This window comes from Myxocyprinus asiaticus, chromosome 16 (genome assembly GCF_019703515.2).
Source record: "Myxocyprinus asiaticus isolate MX2 ecotype Aquarium Trade chromosome 16, UBuf_Myxa_2, whole genome shotgun sequence".
NCBI classification, from domain to species: domain Eukaryota; kingdom Metazoa; phylum Chordata; class Actinopteri; order Cypriniformes; family Catostomidae; genus Myxocyprinus; species Myxocyprinus asiaticus.
The window spans coordinates 32,675,685-32,694,532 of record NC_059359.1 but is presented as its reverse complement, the minus strand read 5'-3'; the positions used below and the strand labels follow the sequence as shown (position 1 = coordinate 32,694,532).

Genomic DNA, 18,848 nt, shown 5'->3' with positions numbered 1-18,848 from the left:
CACGCATATTGTTTATGTCTTGTGGCAATACTTTTGAAACAGTTAGAATTTTAACTTTTACGGATTGGCCCCATTTACTTCCATTGTAAATGGAAACTCAGTAAAACACAATTTTTTTGCCTTTTTTTTTTTTAAAGAAAAGGAGGGGCGAGTCAAAGTTCATTTTTGTGGTAATCAACATTATGCCACAAATTATGTCGATTGAACTTAACTTGTACTGAACACACACAAAACAGAGAAGCACATGCGCCCTCAAGCGGCTTCCAACAATATTACAACTATGACGTCATAACAACACGCATTTTTCCAATCTGCATCCTCCCCAAACTGAGATACTATAAGTTTTCTCACTAATGAACGAAGTTTTGATCTTATGTCACTTACAGAACAACTGACATTATTACACTGTAATTATACCCTTATGATAGCAAATTATTCCACATATATATCTACTACTAGTGATCCAAAGACTCACAATCCTCTGACCGCGTTCTGCACTGTAAATCTAAAGTGATCCTGTGTCGGATCAAAAACGACAGTGCTCTCCGGATGCGCCTTTACGGTTTCCTCCCCCGGCTTTCCTGAAGTGAAACCACTTCCTCCCTTCTCCCAATCGGCCATGTTTAATTTGAGTCATTCATGAAAAGTTATGTAAACAAACACTGAAGCCATGACCGTGGAGGCGACATAGCAGATGAGCACTAGGTGACTGAATTGCACTGTGATCTTTCTTCCGAAGGCACCGGCTTGTTTGAGCAGACTGACCGTTTGTGCTTGAATTTATCAACAACAGTGGGAATAAAAGAAAAGCGCGCGAACAGCGTCGGCAGGTGGGCTCGCGCACTTCGTCAAATTCAACAATAGTGAAGAGAGGGAGACTATAATTTAATATAACAATTATTCATAATGGTAGGCTACTTTATCCGTGACTAAGAAAATTTAGTCAACAGGAACTGATACGTGATATAAGTCATGAACGATATTTTGCTGCCATTGTTTTTCTAAGGACACGTATTCACCAATGACAGGTGCAGCATCAACAGCAAATACAGAAGTATATATCGTATATGAGTTTTGCAAATCTGACAGTTTCACCTATTTTGGCTTTTGGAATATCTAAAACTACAAGAGGGAAGAAGCACACAGTGAGTCACGTATAGGGCTGCGGTGGACTGCAAACTGTTGGACGAATTACCTTTTAAAAAGTGCTTTCTTGACTTGTCAAAATCTCTGATTTAATGTTGATGTATTTTTGCTTTTTGATAAGCCAGCAAATACTCTGAAGGATAAATGTTTTATAACATATTGGCTGTTTAAAATGCTATTTAATATTGTACTGTTACAGGAAAACATGAGGAAAAAGCAGAATGTGAAAAACAGGAAGGCAGAAGAGACAACAGTTGTCCAAGAGTTTGCGGTGGACAAAATCATCTGCAGAAGAGTCAATGAGGGAAAAGTGGAATACTATCTGAAGTGGAAAGGCTTCACAGAGTGCGTAACCCAGAACATTAATGTTGTCTGTGTGTCAGAAATGTATATTATAAATAACTATGTGTATAAGAGAGGTTTGTCATACTTTTCTCAGTGCCGAGAACACCTGGGAGCCAGAGGACAACATGGACTGTCCTGAACTGATAGAAGAGTTTCTCAGAAACCTAGCAGTGTCAGGAGAGACCGAGCAAGAGGGCTGTCCATCTCTAGACCATAACGTCCAGCCCAAGCAAGAGTTAACTGAGCTTGATACTGATACGGTTTGTGTCTTTATGGACTAGGTGCACATGCTGTGCCATCCCAGTGGTGCTGGGTGATATAAAGAACACATTTACACTTTAATTTATTTAGGCATTATTTGAAAACGAGCATTATAACACATGAAAGACCACATTCAGTGGCCACTAAACATTTGGACACTTAAGTCACTATTACAATTCAATAATTTTTTTTATTGCATGAGAAATAAAATATTAATGAAGTGGCATCTGCAAGCAAAATCTCAGAACTAACCTTTAAAATTACTGACCAACCTGGTCCCCAGGTCATTGTTAGTGGATGTATGAAGTCAGTTCCCCTCAAGTTCACACAGCTGTAAGTACATCACAATTATGGACATGTTCCAATAAGTTTTGACAACCAGAAAGTTTCCAAATATTTAGTTCTCTTAATTTTGAACAGTATATCTGTTGTTTTATTATTTAAAACCAAACAAACTTCTTTTTGGGAAATATTTTGCTTGAAAAGTGAGCTTTAGATATCAGTCTAAAAAATGCCGCTTGGTTTGATATTTTGTTTTCCAATGCAATGCCATCCATACTTTTTAAGTGTGGCTAAAGTGTCCAAATATATTTTTGGGGCCACTGCATGGAATAATACATGTGAGTAACAGTGGGTTGATTGCATACAATTTTAGTCCAGTTCAAAACCTTCTGGTCCATTGCTCTTACTGTTTGATATATAAGCTATCTTGTCAGGCTTTATGATAGTTTAGTTCTGTGTCTGGCACCATGCAGGCTCACCAGCAGTCTCAGGAGGAACTCATTGAGAGAAGTAATGAGGAGGGTGGTGATCACAGCTTGGAGAACCCCGCAAGCCAATCCAGCCACCCAGAACCAGACTGCATCATCGGATCCACAGACCGACAGGGAGAGCTCATGTTCCTCATCAAGTGGTAATATTTCTGCTCTGTGTTTCTTGTTATTTTACACAGCTTTGCTAATTGTCTAGCCTTTTTTACACAGTGAACTTTGGGTGCCATTATTAGAAATTAACTAGGAACTTTGGGCATTTTTTTACCTTTATGAGGGCAATATTTTTGTCAAATGCTTAAGTTGCATCAATCAATAAATTGAAAAATTCTCAATGTTTGCAATTCAAGATGTAACCAATAAAACCAAATATGTGAATATAATGCACAACATATCCTTACATACACACGAACAAAAAACACTCTGCTATGATACACTGAACAGTAATTAAAGTCCCTTTGTTAGATTATACAGCTCTCTACTGTCACGGTAAATTTTGACGTAATCATTGATTCAAGTTTTGAGTTGTTGGAATGTTTTTAGTTCTGTTTTTTCAGTGCTGATTTTAGTGGGTTTTTTTAATCATACACCACTTCCTGTTCACTATACATTCAACAACACTTACCTCGTAGACAGTAAATTAAGATAGCTGACAGTTACAGGTCATGATTCTGTTTACATGGGCCAGAACCCATAACCTGATCAGCCAAGAAAAGAATATCATGAAATATATCATATCAATGATATATAACACATACATATATATATAAACTGGGCCTGGTTGCAAGAAACCTCTTAAGTTAAGAAAACCCTCTTTTTCCAAAAAAAGTGACAATACACTTACAATTATTACTAAGGGTTCTCTTAACCCTTTAAGCTCTGTGGGTGTTTTTTGGGCATACCCAAAATTAAAAGCTTAACTCAACAAAAAAATCATTTGGTATAATTTTAAAGAAAACTTTTCACATTTTGTAATGATAGAAATTATGATAAATTCTGAGACTCAACCTAAAAAACTGCTGAAATATCACAAAAAATCTTGAGACAAAAATTAAGTTTTTTCTTATTTTTCTGATTTAACATTATATATCTCAGGGTGTAAATAAGTTGGCTTCGAAAACTCATTTTGTTTAGTTCCCAATCATGTCACCTGTAATTGAGTAAAATTTTGTGTTGATTCAACAAAGCAATCAAAAGTTATAGCATTACAAAATCCAAGTGTCCAAAAACATCTCCAAGTGTCCAAAAGCCTCTCCAAATAAAAACATAATTGTACATAAGAACGAATTACACATGCAAACACAACAATGACTAAAGGTTTGCATAATATGCAGACATTATTTTTGTAATGAGATTTCACAGAATTAGTTTCATTCTGTGCCATTTGAGTCATCGAGTCTGTGTCATGTACTGGGCGCCATCTCCTTGTGGCCATATTTAATTAGAGTGATTGATCACATGACTCTCTGCCCAAATATGGAAGACTATCACCACTGGTTGGAGCAATTTGAACCCAATTCGATTTGTTAAGCATTCAATGATGATACAGCATTTCTGATGACATCATCTGATCCAGAAAAGCTAACATGTTTGTAGCCAGATAGAAAGATGTGCACAGTGTACTTTGTGTGGGTCATCTAACGATCAATGCATCCGAATACTTTGTGTTATTTGATCAGTTTGATATTTTTAACCGATTACAATAATATGTGCAGGATGAATTTATAAATAATTTATAAAAATGGAACACTTCTGATTTGTCTGCAAATTTCAAAGCAATTGTTCAGTTTTGGTCATAATGCCTACATGCATTGTAAAGTACAGCTTCTAAGCTTTAAAACGATACCTATTTTGTGTTGGCCAAGACTGTAGTTATTAATATTTTGTTAATTAATATTTTTTTTCTGGCAATCCGAGCTGAAGAAAACCCTTAGTAACAAAACACTTACAATTACAACTAAGGGTTCTCTTAAGGGATTTTTGCAAACGAGTTCTGGAATTCACAACAGGGACATTTTTTTGTTCCCATATTTTAAGTATATTGGGCATTTCTGTCACTATCTGTGGCATTTTTGCATGTTCTGGTTAATTTCTGACCTAGGCAGATTTTTAGGCCCTACTCCACTAGTGAAACCTTTTTGCTAACTGCACAGAAACCAAGGACTTCCTTTACTTTCATGTCCATGTTCTTTCTCGACACAAACAATGAGGGAGATCAGAGACACCCTCACAGCCAAAGACAGACCAATTTAGCCATCACTGTCTGCAGAAGTGCACTATAATGGATATAATTAGTTGGCATTATTAATCCACTAATTAAATGCCAGTAATCCACCACAGCAACCATGTTTATGTGTTATACTTTTAATTTGCTGTATTTGTTCATTAATATGTGATCATTATTTTTTTATTTCATCTCAGGAAAAACTCTGACGAGGTGACTTTATTGTCAGCAAGGGAGGCCAGTCAAAGGTGGCCCCAGATGGTAATCAGCTTTTACGAGGACAAGCTGACCTGGCACGGAGAAGAGGAGCAGTGAGAGAGAGAAATATGTAGCAGTGGATAATACTGTACCTCCTGGCAGCTTTTAAAACACACAAACACTGTGGCAAAAGTTTACTGTTTTATTTATCGTGTATTCAAAGTTTGAATCCACAATCCAATGTGAAGCTCTTCCTAACACACTAAAGCTGTAGAAATGTAACTTAAATATTGGAGTTCTACTGTAGGTTACTATTTGTACAAATATGTGTAATGAAAATGTCACTATGCATAAGTGGCTTATTAGTTGTTGCAGTTCTTTGTCTGTTGTTTTGAAAATTTGGTTTGTTGCGTGATGTTCATCATGTCTTTGTTACTAGAAGCTGAACTGTGATTTAACATAGGAGATAACATCATTGGTACAGAACTTGCTCAAGAGGAATATTTTTGATGTGTAGATGTACTATTCATACTATTATTAACCCCCTGGTTTCACACTTATTCAATTTACAGTATACTGTGATGAATTGTGTGATCTGTGAAGTCACAATTTAGCTCATGCAGGTAAAAATATGTAGATTTGCACAAAACATATTCTAAAATGTAGCCATTCAGTCACATTTTGTGAACATTGACTCATTTGCTGTTTGTCGGTTTCTGTTAAATTTATAGCAGTAGTGTGAATCGACTATTCAGGTTTTGAGGTTTTGTTTTGAAGACTTCTGTTTTGCAGTTTCACTGTTCTGATTTCCTTTTTACTGTTAAGATCATTGTAAACATGTAATCCCGAGTGAGTAATCTATTGGTGCTTTGAATAAACGTGAAAATACCTCCGAAATGTTGAGATCATTCTTTTAAACAAACATGTTCATATGCAGTTATATTAAAGTATCAAAAGACAATGCAAAATGTAAACAACAAAGGAACCTATTGTTTCCCTTCTTTTATTTAAAATATCAAAATGATAAATTCAGATGTATTGTCAATATAAAGTTTTCTCTTCATCAACTGTGCATGAATAACTGTTTAAGTAGTGATACTCTGTGGTTTCAAACATGTAGGAGTTATGATTATGTCTGAAAAGCCATCTTTTTCCAGCTGCTCTTTTATTTTTTATGGTGGTGCCCATCCACTGTGTCTCTGGTGGCTGGTAAAAATGAAGAATCACTGTCAGTCTGAGACTCAAAATGAGCACTGATGTTTTTCCCCAGACTACAGTTCCCGTGAATCAGCCCCAGTTGGTCAACAACACAAATGTCTCATGAAAATACTTCCTCTTTATTCTTCCCATTTTTTTTTCAACCTCAGAGAACTGGCAATGTGTGCCTTTCCAAAGTCTCTGTGTTTGTATGCATGAAGTTATTTCCGTCATTCTTGATCCTATGCAGGAATTCACTGCCGTGTGGGTGAGGGATCCTCGTATCCAGAAGGAGGATTTCTGGCATGCCTATATGGATTATGAAATCTGTTTACACGTAAGTGCGCTCAGGACATATGACATACACAAAGCGGTCAAAAGCGGATATTTACTGACCATTTTCTATCTTTCATATTCACACAGACAAACAGTTTGGCCTTCACTAAGAAGAGTTCTTGTGTGCGGCGGAGGTACAGTGAGTTTGTGTGGCTAAGAAAAAAGCTACAGGAAAATGCCATGCTCATGTATGTAACTGTTGCATCCTGTACACCTGTTTTTGAGTAGTTGTGCATTGATAGCTATTGGTTTGTAATATACAGTGGTCCCAAAATACATTTCGACACCTTTGGATGCCTCTTTTGAATGTTATTGCATTAGATCAAATGTATCAAAGCAAGTGTCTTCGGCAAACAAATGATGCAAGAGCTTTTCTCAGAACTAACTTCATTTTTTGAGTCATTTTTTAAATTACTTTTTTTGTTGTTGTTTTTTTTAAGATATTGGTCTTAATGGAATTTTAATGGGTAATCACAGGTGTCCTAACCAGGTGTTACCAGGTGTAGTTCAGTGAACCAGCACACTAACTATGAACATGTTCAATCTGAAAGTGTCAATACGTCTCAATTGTAATATATCTATTGTTTCATATGATTTAATTCAAAACCTTTGGAACTTCTTTTGGGAAATGTTTAGCTTGAAAAGGGGTGTTTTTTCTAAATAAATGCCACTTGATTTGATAGTTTGTCATATAATGCAAAGACATTCATACTTTTTTAAAGAGATAGTTCACTCAAAAATGAATATCCCTCATTTTCTCACCCTCATGCCATCCCAGATGTGTATGACTTTCTTCTGCTGAACACAAACAAAGATTTTTAGAAAAATATCTCAGCTCTGTAAGTCCATACAATGCAAGTAAATGGTGGCCAGAACTTTGAAGGTCCAAAAAGCAGATAAAAGCAGTATATAAAATCCATATCTTCAGAAGCGATAAGATAATTTGGGTAAGAAACAGATCAATATTTAAGTCCTTTTTTTACTATAAATCTCCACTTTCACAATTGTCTTCTTTTGTTTTTGGTGATTTGCATTCTTTGTGCATATTGCCACCTACTGGGCAGGGAGGAGAATTTATAGTAAAAAAGTGACTATTGATCTGTTTCTCACCCACACCTATCATATAGTTTATGAAGACATGGATTTAACCACTGTAGTCATATGGATTAATTTTATGCTGTCTTTATGTGCTTTTTGGACCTTTAAAGTTTTGGTCACCATTCACTTGCATTGTATGAACCTTCAGAGCTGAAATATTCTTCTAAAAATCTTTGTTTGTGTTCAGCAGAAGAAAGAAAGTCACACAACTGGGATGGAATGAGGGTGAGTAAATGATGAGAGAATTTTCATTTTTGGGTGAACTGTCCCTTTAACTGCGCTTGAGGTCACTGTACATGCCAATTACACAAATGAAATAGTTATACTTTAGATCTGATTTATAATATCTTGTCAGGTAATTATTTACTATTTACAAATTACCACAATAGGCAACCGTGTAATAGTGTAAACATACTAAAGTTTTCAGTCATTAGGCAAATTTATTTTGTGACAGATGCATACGATACCTCTGTCATATACAGGGTTGGGAGGGTTACTTTAGAAATGTATTCCTCTACAGATTACAGAATACATGCTGTAAAATGTAATTTGTAATGTATTCTGTTAGATTACTCAAGGTCAGTAACATATTCTAAATACTTTGGATTACTTCTTCAGCACTGGTAGATTTTTTTACTTGTTTTGACTATAAAAACTCTGCCAGTACAGTAAGACAAAATACACATGTTAAAAATACATTCTCTGAAAAACCGAAATATCTTATGCAGTGTTGTTTCTAAAACAAGATCAATCTAATTTATCTTGTTTTAAGGATTTTTAGATATCTTTATAGGAAAACAATACAAAAATTATTATCAAGAATATGATTTTTGCCCTAATATCACTACTTACTAGAAAAAAAGAAATTAAGATCTAATGTGAATTTTCTTGATAAAAATATGATCGTGCCTGGTAACCTGCATGTAAAATGGCTAGAAATAGCATTTTATCTTAGCGTAAAGCTGACAGTTTACACAAGGTTTATTTCTATTTCTTCTGCTCTAAACTTACTTCAAACTTACTTCTCTGTCTGCTCGTATGAATGAAACATCATAAGAAAATGTTTCACCGCTGTTCGAATGCACTTTGGATCGCATCATTTATATGTATAAATGTTTTCCATCTGAAAGGACTAAATATTAAATGAAACAAATGACAATAAAATGCAAAGTAATCTCTTCAGTAATCAAAATACTTTTTGAATGTAACTGTATTCTAATTACCATTGATTTAAATTGTATCTGTAGTGGAATACAGTTACTTATATTTTGTATTTTAAATATGTAATCCCTTTACATGTATTCCATTACTCCCCAACCAAAAACCATATATAACTTTACACAAAAATATATTTGTTGTCTGTGTGGTTTGACATTTGATTTGGCATTTGGGTTTGTCTATTAATTGCAGAACGCATCTACCCAAACTTCCTCCAAAGAACCCCTTCTTTAGCCTCAACAATGCCAGAGAAATTGGTGCCCGAATGGAGGGGCTAAGGAAATTTCTAGAAGTGTAAGTGTCCAATAGAGATCAATACCAAGTTAACATTAAAGCTAAAAAACATGATTCAGAGAATAAATGGCGTGTGACGCACTGTATCTGTTGAGCCTTAAAATACAACAAAACCCCTGTACTCTCAGTTTTCAATGTGCTTATATCTTCCAGGGTCGTACACAGCCCAGTGCTGCTGTCAGACAGTTGCTTACACCTGTTTCTACAATCTCAACTGAGTGTGAAAAAAATGGAGGCCTGTGCCGAGGGTAGGAGCCGCTACACTGTTTCTGAAGCCATCCGCAATTTTAGCTTAGGAATCAAACGCTTTGTTTCTGACACTGAAGAGCATTTAGAGGAGTAAGAAGATGCAAACTGTGACTTAGAGTTATAGACTTACATGTGTAGTTGAATAGTTTTTAAATATAAACATTTAGCCAACTTAGGTAGGCCACCAAATTCAAAAAAGGCAATGCTGAAGATTATATTCAACACTGAAGATTCCTGCCAGCTTGAAGAGGAGCAACAAACACGTCTGTATAACCTGTATAGCCTAATAAAATATTACATTATTTAAAGACATTCTTGTATACATTAATGTCTTGCTTGGGATTCAAATTAATGTAAAAAAAAAAAAAAAAAAGAAAAGAAAAAAGAAGTATAATGTGGTCTCAGTGGAAGAGAATTTGCTGTTAAAACTACAGATGTGCTTTGAGAGGTTTATGGGAGGGGATTTATACCTGTGGAGTCCCTTAATCGCAATAACCCTATTCTAATAAGCAAATACAGATCATTAGGACATTACGTGATTTAAATCCGACTTCAGAGAATTAAATCCTAATAATAATCTCTAATCAAACAATTTTATGGCCATACTTGGCTATGAAAGACAATTGTCTGCATGTCATCCAAATCGTGCCTTCTAATAAATATTCAACAATTGTTTGAGCTCATACATGCCTTTTATCAGCAGATGGCGCCGCGGGTCTTCTGACTTGCCATGACTGATGATGATCTTACACCAAGAGCCTATCATAAACATTTCCTCAAAGAGAAAAGGAACTGAAAGCAAGCAATAGTTTCCATTTTTAAATAATCCACTGCTTTTACGGGCTTTGATTATATTTTGACATCAGATCATGAATACATTTTCAGAATAGTATGAATGAATGCTATTTCCAAAAGCAAGCAATTAGAAAGAAAGCCTTCAAAGGGCTGCAACCATTATTTAAAAAACGAAATAATACTTGTAAGTCATCAGGACCAAAAATATTTTAAGGCAGAACTGTTATATTCCATTTTACCCTTTAAAGACCACATGAAATCGCTTGACGAGTAGTTTTCTTTTTGATGGTCCAAAATGCATATTTCCGGTGCATCAAAATAATCCACACGACTACAGTCGACAAATAAAGCTCTTCTGAACCCAAACGATTGATTATTTTTAGAAACAAAACAATACTTTTATACTTTTTAACTACAAATTTTCGCTTTCGTACATCTCTGTGCGGGATTGTTTACAAGAGGAGCAGCGCTGTACAAAAGTTTAATTGTCTTTGCTGTAGATTTGTATTTGTTTAAGTGTATTGTTCAAAATGGTCAATTGGTGTGTGTATCCTGGATGCTTCAACCTTCAGAAACCCCAAAGAAAATGCACGCTGGGAAAAATATGAACTTTTCATCGATTGCCTATACATGACCATGAGTGATTGAAGCTCTGGCTTATCGCACTGAACCTGGATATCAGTACACACCTACATTCCCTCAAATATTGGAGGGTGTGCAGTGAACATTTTACCACTGAGGATTTCAGACCATCGAAAGAAACAAAGTCGATATCTGAATTCATCGGCTGTGCCCGTGCTGTTTTTCCAGTGAACTCAGGTATGTGTGAAAACTTTGTCATTGTCACGGACCCCTTGGGCTCTGCACCTCCCTCAGCGCTCCGCTCCTCATCACCCGATTTCTAATTCACCGCTCCTGCACTCAATTCACTCGCTCATCACTGCCTGCATAAATAACTCACCTTCATGCCAATTCACTGTCAAGTCTCACACCAAGGACTCTAGTTTGACCGCGCTGCTCTCACGAAGTGTTTATATAACTGTCTGTTTTTGCTCTTGATCTTCGTCAATATCTGTTTAGTGCTTACCCTGCTGTTTTGCCTGTTACCTCTTCAGTTTGTGAAGCTTCTCTTCTGTGTGATATCATCTGTACATTGATCTCACTGAGTAAACCTTGTGAATCTCAGTAAATGCTCTCGCACTTGGTTTCACTAACTACAACTTGTGTGGCTTGAATTCCTGACAGTCATATAGCCTATATATTTCTGCTAAAGAAAAAGCACAAGTAGATAACGCAACGGCATTGCTCCGAAATAAAGGATGGTTATTTACTGCAGCAATGTTTTTATTATTATTATTATTTGGAAATTATTTTTTAATTCGATTTTATAATGTTTTGAAATTGTTTTGGACTGTTTTGGTTTGTGAACGGCGCTTGGTCTGTGCTCTGTGCAAGTTTCCCTTGTAAACAATGATGCGGTTCCTGACTCCTCCTTCCTGTGACGCGTGACCTTGCCAACGAGCTTACGTCATCCCTCTCACGAGCGCGCATCACAGAGATGTACGGAAGCAAACATTTGTAGTTAAAAAGTATATAAGTATTGTTTTTTTTCTAAAAATAATCAATCGTTTGGGTTCAGTACATTCAATTGCATTGTTTAAAGGAGGAGGCCTGAAATGAAATCCTAAAAGTCTTAAATTCTGTTTTGATGAAGAAAGTAACTCAGATACATCTTGAATGGCCTGAGGGTGAGTAAATTATCAGCAAATGTTCATTTTTGGGTGAACTATTCCTTTAAGATCCATAACACTCTTTTCCAATTATCTGTTGTCCAATGTCTGTGTTTCTTTGCCCACTCTAACCTTTTCTTTTTGTTTTTCTGTTTCAAAAGTGGCTTTTTCTTTGCAATTCTTCCCATAAGGCCTGAACCCCTGAGTCTTCTCTTTACTGTTGTACATGAAACTGGTGTTGAGCGGGTAGAATTCAATGAAGCTGTCAGCTGAGGACATGTGAGGTGTCTATTTCTCAAACTAGAGACTCTGATGTACTTATCCTCTTGTTTAGTTGTACATCTGGCCCATACATCTCTTTCTGTCCTTGTTAGAGACAGTTGTCCTTTGTCTTTGAAGACTGTAGTGTACACCTTTGTATGAAATCTTCAGTTTTTTTGGCAATTTCAAGCATTGTATAGCCTTCATTCCTCAAAACAATGATTGACTGATGAGTTTCTAGAGAAAGCCGTTTCTTTTTTGCCATTTCTGACTCAATATTGACCTTAAGACATGCCAGTCTATTGCATACTGTGGCAACTCAAAAACAAACACAAAGACAATGTTAAGCTTCATTTAACAAACCAAATAGCTTTCAGCAGTGTTTGATATAATGGCAAGTGATTTTCTAGTACCAAATTAGCAATTTAGCATGATTACTCAAGGATAAGGTGCTGAAGTGATGGCTGCTGGAAATGGGGCCTGTCTAGATTTGATCAAAAATGACTTTTTTCAAATAGTGATGGTGTTGTTTTTTTACATCAGTAATGTCCTGATTATACTTTGTGATCAGTTGAATGCCACTTTGGTGAATTTAAGTACCAATTTCCTTCCGAAACAGCAAAATCTGTACATTATTCCAAACTTTTGGCTGCTAGTGTATATGTTGTAAATGAGCATGAGGACCTGAAAAGTGTTTTTGTAGTGGACTTTAGGTAACTTGGACTAGGTAAAACCATTTGGTTACACTTTATTTTACAGTGTCCTTGTTACAGTGTAGTTACACATGTAAGTACTGAGTAATATTAATTGACAACATGTCCTTACTATAGGTTTATGGTTAGGGTTAGAGTTTGGTTTAGGGTTAGTTGCTTGTAATTCTGCATAATTTACTGTTATAACTATAGTCATTACATGTAAAATGTATAACAAGGACACTGTAAAATAAAGTGTTACCAACCATTCTTTTGACATTAACATGACAAGAAAAGTGACAACACAAGTGAGTCAAGACATTACAGTAATTCATATAAACATAAAGCAGACTGTAGCAAAATGGCACAATCCCTCCTTTTAATCTCACTATAATAATCTGTTTTTGCTGCATTGTGACATAAATCATGAATTAGGGCATTTTATGTTTTTGATTCAAATAAGTTTGAATAAGTGTATTTATTAAGCATTTATAACATGTAAATTAAAATGCTCACTATTTGACAAGTATTAGATGAAAGTTGCCCTTTTAATGCATGTTGCCATAACTGCATATAAATGACTTATAATGCATTTGTAAATGACTTATTAGCCATTAATGAATCCATTTATAAACCCTTAACAAAGGGAACATCAATGTAAAGTATTACCCCAATTCTGTGTATTGCAGGCTGAGTCATCAATAGTTTTATTCTGCATATATCTGTGAATGTATGTTCATTTAATTACATGTAACTTTTAAGAGTAGCATATTCTGTAGATGCCCTCAAAGAAAACAGACATGGACTAAAAGCCACAACACTCCAATTTTGATTTCATAGGGCCTTTAAAGAAGAGTCATATTGAATCTTTTACTGAGGGGAGATTCCTTTGAACTGTCTCTTCCTCTTCCTCTGTCTCTTTCCCTGCACCTCTCATACTCCATGCAAAGGTTCATGTGTGCAGACTTGCCCAGTAGGTTGAAATTTTCCTCTAATCGCCTGCCCCCTGAACGTCACATGCCCAGCTCCCTTAAGAACCCTGATGGCCAGCTGCTGTTGTCTCTCCAACGATGGAGACCATCTTAAAAGAGTCTGCATACACTTAGCTGATGATGGCAGTGCTGGCAGCCCTGGGCCTGAGACTCCCACTGGAAGCACAAATACCAGAAAAAGAGACTGGAGGTGTGTTTGCATCATCAGAGAGACAAGCAGCTCTAACGGTTGAATGGGGGCAATACCATCTTGACAGGCAAAGTCCCAGTGCAGGCTGCTGTGTTGGTTAATGTCAGAACACTGTCATTCTGTCCACCTTCCGAGATGACATGCTTGGCCCTTGCTGTGACATCTTCATGAGGTATATTATTTATTCAGCAGGCCAGACAGACCAACTGGAGTGTGACATTTGAATTATACTGTAACATCTAAAGCATCTGTTTTTCTTGAGCTCCTTCAGCTGTTTAATCGAATGACACATACTGATACAAGGACACCACATATTACAAATCAATGTACTGCAAAGCACTATAAAGTAATGCAAAAAAAAAAAAAAAAAAAAAGGACTATAGAGCGCAACAGATGTGCAAATATATAAGTAGTTTGAGAGTGTAGGGAGACAGACTCACGAAGTGCGTTATGGAAGTGGTTGGTTGCTGCTGGATGATTTTGGCATGCTTCATTCGCCACAGTTCTCTGATTGGTGGATCCTTCTCCTGAGGATCATATGTATTTTAGTTCTTCACCAGGAGTTCCATTATTAAGAGTAACTATTTAAAAATGAAGAACATGTACTGACCGCTTCTACAGAAGCATATACCATAGATTTTTGCAAGGGTCTCTGAAATACTCGATTCTGATTAATCAGTTGTGCCATCTAGTGGTCTGATATTTTTGAGTAACAACCGCACATCTACAACGACTGTTTCATGTCCATTTATTTATGTATTTAGCAAGTAGTCTTGTAATAAGCTGGATAATAAGCAGTAAGATGGTCATTAATTACAAAATAAACACCAACACCACCCAGACGCATCCACCCAGAGGTGGAATTCAGCTCAGTCGCATGCACATGCCTCAGCAGGGACAGGGGCAAAAGGATAAAAATGGGCACTGTTTTTTTTTTATTTTTTTATTTTTTTTATTTATTTATTATTTTTTTAATTTAAAGAGTAGTACTTATATATACTTAACTAATTATTAGCTTTTTGAGTATTTAAGCATTTTTCTTGTATTATAATCATTTTATAAACACAGTTTTTCCATTATTTCCTTTTTGACAAATAATAGTCTATTCTGTAATATTCCTAACAAAAAGCACCATATTTTACACTTTTTTTTTTTCCAGACATGGTCTGTGATAATCCCATGTTTTTGACATGTGTCAGCAAAACCATGGTATTTTTTATTTTTTTATTTTTTATTTTTTAAGTATCTTGGAGTACTATGACAGTATCATGAAATATTAATATAATCATTAAGTAATATGGTATTACCCTGGTAACGGCACAGTGTTTCGCTTTGTTTTTGTTTGTTTTTGTTTTTTTATTGTTGTTATAGGGCTCATCATCTTTTTCTTGTCTCATCACTCTTTTCACTTCTCTCAACTCTGCACTCTCACTTTATCATTTTATCTCTGCTGCTTCCATTCTGACCTTAACATGGTTTTGAATGGGTAGCCCACATGTCCAAAAATGGTAATACCATGGCAGTTTTCTGAAAGTGATTAGTCTATTAATTTAAACAAAAAACAAACTGGCTTTGGCTGAATCAGAAAGCTCCTTAAGTTATTCTATAAAAGATGTATAAAATGTATATAACTGAAAACGATGCGACCATTCCCATTATAATTAATAAAGCTGTCTACACTGCAGGTGTGCCATGTGATGTCGGAAATGTGGAAGCAATCAGGTATTAATCTGTTGATGAACTTACAACACAATACATGGAGTGGACATTTTATCTGACCTGTGTTGGTTTGCATTTATAGTTCTGAGTTGATATGTCAACATCATCCTGTGAGGACACAGCCAAAATGTATTAAATTATTGTAGCATCAAAAATGAGTTCGAAGATTGTGAACATGTTGAAATTTAGTTACATATTATTTATTATTCATGTTGCCTGCATTGCAAACAGAAAAGAAATGAGGAAATTACTGTATGCTCACTTTTGAGTCACTTAAATAATAATATATAAACGTTTTGGCGTACTTTTGATGTTCAGTGCTGAAAAAGAAATCATCAAAATAATGAATAACTGCTCGCCTCAATAACACAATATGGGTGTAGTTTTAAAGACTTTAAAATGCATACAGGCAATATAACCAACTCTTACCAAGTGCTTTTTAATTTGCTGACAAATTAGAAGTGTTCTGTTTCCATAACTTATGAAATATGATTATTTACTCTACAGAAACTGTCAAACATACAGTCAAATCATCATGCCATTCGGAAAGATTGCAAGTAGAAAACAATACATTATTTCACTCACATATTAAATTAATATCAAGTAATGGCCTGGAGAAAAAAGCTTTTAGAGTGTATATGCTGTAAACAGATATATTCTGTCACGTTTTGCTTGCAACTTCATGAAACACAAACAGAATAAAAAACAGCTGATGCTCCGTGACACGACTTCGATGCTCTGGGGTGAATTCAAAACAACATTTTTGCTCTCTCAAAGGGCACTGCTGCAGGAGGGGACACTACTTGAAAGCTCGTTCCAAACGCGGTTACTCACCTCAATCCGAGTGGCAGAGGAAAAGTCTCAGTTGCCTCCGCTTCTGAGACAGCCAATCCACGCATTTTATCATGTGGCTTGTTGTGCATGACACTGTGGAGACTCACAGCAGGGGAGGCTCATGCTACTCTCCACAATCCACGCACACCTTACAACGTGCCCCATTGAGAGCGAGAAACATTAATCGTGACCACAAGGAGGTTACCCCATGTGACTCTACCCTCCCAAGCAACCAGGCCAATTTGGTTGCTTTGGAGACCTGGCTGGAGTCACTCAGCACACCCTGGATTTGAACTCGTGACTCCAGGGATGGTAGTCAGCGTCAATACTCGCTGAGCTACCCAGGCCCCAATGAGATATTTTACTTCCAGAACAAGACTGTTGCACTTTATGGACGACTAAACAGATAGTTCCACCTCAAACTCACAGCATGATTTTGCAATGTTTTCATATTGCCACAAACCAAAGTGTTACACTTTCTGGGGAAATCAACCGACAATTGGCTTACTTTTAGATAGTTATGTCTGAATATTAAGCTGGGAAAGTATTTTAACACCGGAAAAGGTCAGAGTGTGTACTGCAATTAGTTCTTGTTTGGGAAAAAACAGTTCTTATTGAACTCCAATCCTGTACACCATCTGTAAAAACTGCTTGTACAAATCGCTAATAGAAGCTATGCTATGCTATTGTCATACGCCGTTAGCATGAACATGTCTGACACATTTGCTACATTAATTAGATTACTGTGTCGTACTGAGGTGAGGGTGAAATTCATTATAAATTCATAATCAGGGAAACAAAGGGCTCCCGGCTGCATGACTGACAGGTAAAGTCACCTTTAGAACTCCACCACTCAGCATAGACCAGGGAGGGCAGCACGGAGCACACCAAATTGGGGTGGAGAGGATACACTGCTGAAGCTGTCTCATTAAACCACACAGGTTTTGTCGACTTGGCTGTGATGTGTGTGTGTGCGTGTGTGTGAGAGAGAGAAAGAGAGATAGAGAGACAGTGAGTGTATGTGTGTGAATACAGAGAGCACTGAGGGCGTGAGTGTACCGTACACATTGCCCCTTACGTCTCTTTCACACAGGGCAGTAATGAAGCTGTCATGGCTGCCAGCATGTGGATATGGTTGATATTCAAATGAGAGAGCCGCTTACCTGCTGAAGACAGACCAGTCCAATTACAGGCTCAGGGCAGAGACCAGGTCCTTGAATAGGGCAGATCTACTGTAACACTGCAGAGGGAAGCAGTGTTATTTTCAATCTGGAAAAGATTTTCAGGGAAATTTCACCTCTTTCATAGAGGAATTCTGCCCAGGACTGGAGTCTAGAAAACTAGCCATGAAAGATGCATCCATAAACTATGATGAAACATCTTGCAGTCTATATCCACTTAATAATTTTTGGTAAAATACAATGCTACTTGATAAAAAGTGCATCTAACATGCATTATTTTCATGTTTGTAAAAGTGAAAGTGTGTAATTTCTGAGCCATCATTGCAAAAATAATGAATATGTTCAGAATGGAATCCACACTTAAAATATATATTTAAAATAGTATGTGAAACAGAACCCAATAATGCAAAGAAAGAAAAATCAATTGGTAGTATTGCACATTGCAGTGTGTGCTCTGTGGTACACTACATATTGGCAAATGTTGTAGGTTATCTACAATTGTATATTTACTGTATACTGCAGAAATAGTTAAAGTAGTATGGAATATACTATTCAAAACAGAAGCTGCATCCCAAATCACATACTTCTGCACTTTTCTATGCCATTTTGTAGTGTAAGCATTGTGAGTAGTGCGATCACAATGAAATATGCAACTAGAATAAGAGTATGAAGTGTCCCTGGATGATATACTTCTTTAACATAAATAACGAAGTGTGGAATGTTGGACACTTTGTGCTCTCTGTCATCATGGCTTGCCTTACCTAGTTAAAGATGTGGGGTTACCTGACCGCGATGCTGGCCTGACAAAACAATTCTAACATTTTAAATGTGAGTTTAATGCTTTACCATCACCCCACGCTGTGTGAATATGTATTTATTTGAAATATAAGTGCTGGACTGAGGTTGGCTAACATGCTAAAGCTAGCAGCAACACATCACATACATTTAAAAATGTCACTTCTGTCAGCTGAAAAACTGTGAATGCTACCATGAAGGAAAAAAAAACATTAGTGTTCCATTTGAGACAATACTACACTTTTTTCATACAGTGGATGGCCGAGTACATAGTGCATATGCATCATTTATCATTATCTATAACTCAAAAAAACTGAATGGCA

General features: G+C 36.3%; 2 protein-coding genes across 3 annotated transcripts; both read left to right on the top strand.

The window, feature by feature from the left end:
* The first annotated feature begins 601 nt into the window (after nucleotides 1-601).
* On the top strand, nucleotides 602-5,835 carry LOC127454363 (chromobox protein homolog 3-like). 2 transcript variants are annotated; one of them, XM_051721506.1, is made up of 5 exons: nucleotides 602-830; nucleotides 1,346-1,491; nucleotides 1,586-1,751; nucleotides 2,508-2,665; nucleotides 4,944-5,835. In XM_051721506.1, exons 2-5 carry the CDS (start codon nucleotides 1,352-1,354, stop codon nucleotides 5,059-5,061), a joined length of 582 nt encoding a protein of 193 aa, XP_051577466.1. In that variant the 5' UTR covers nucleotides 602-830; nucleotides 1,346-1,351; the 3' UTR covers nucleotides 5,062-5,835. The 2 variants fall into 2 exon arrangements, with proteins under 2 accessions (XP_051577466.1, XP_051577467.1); XM_051721507.1 differs by having other exon boundaries at nucleotides 604-705.
* A 459-nt stretch (nucleotides 5,836-6,294) lies between these two features.
* On the top strand, nucleotides 6,295-9,646 carry LOC127454365 (sorting nexin-10B-like). Its single transcript, XM_051721508.1, has 4 exons — nucleotides 6,295-6,478; nucleotides 6,565-6,665; nucleotides 8,986-9,087; nucleotides 9,241-9,646. The coding sequence occupies exons 1-4, from the start codon at nucleotides 6,353-6,355 to the stop codon at nucleotides 9,428-9,430; spliced, it is 519 nt and encodes a 172-aa protein (XP_051577468.1). The 5' UTR covers nucleotides 6,295-6,352; the 3' UTR covers nucleotides 9,431-9,646.
* Nucleotides 9,647-18,848: the final 9,202 nt, after the last annotated feature.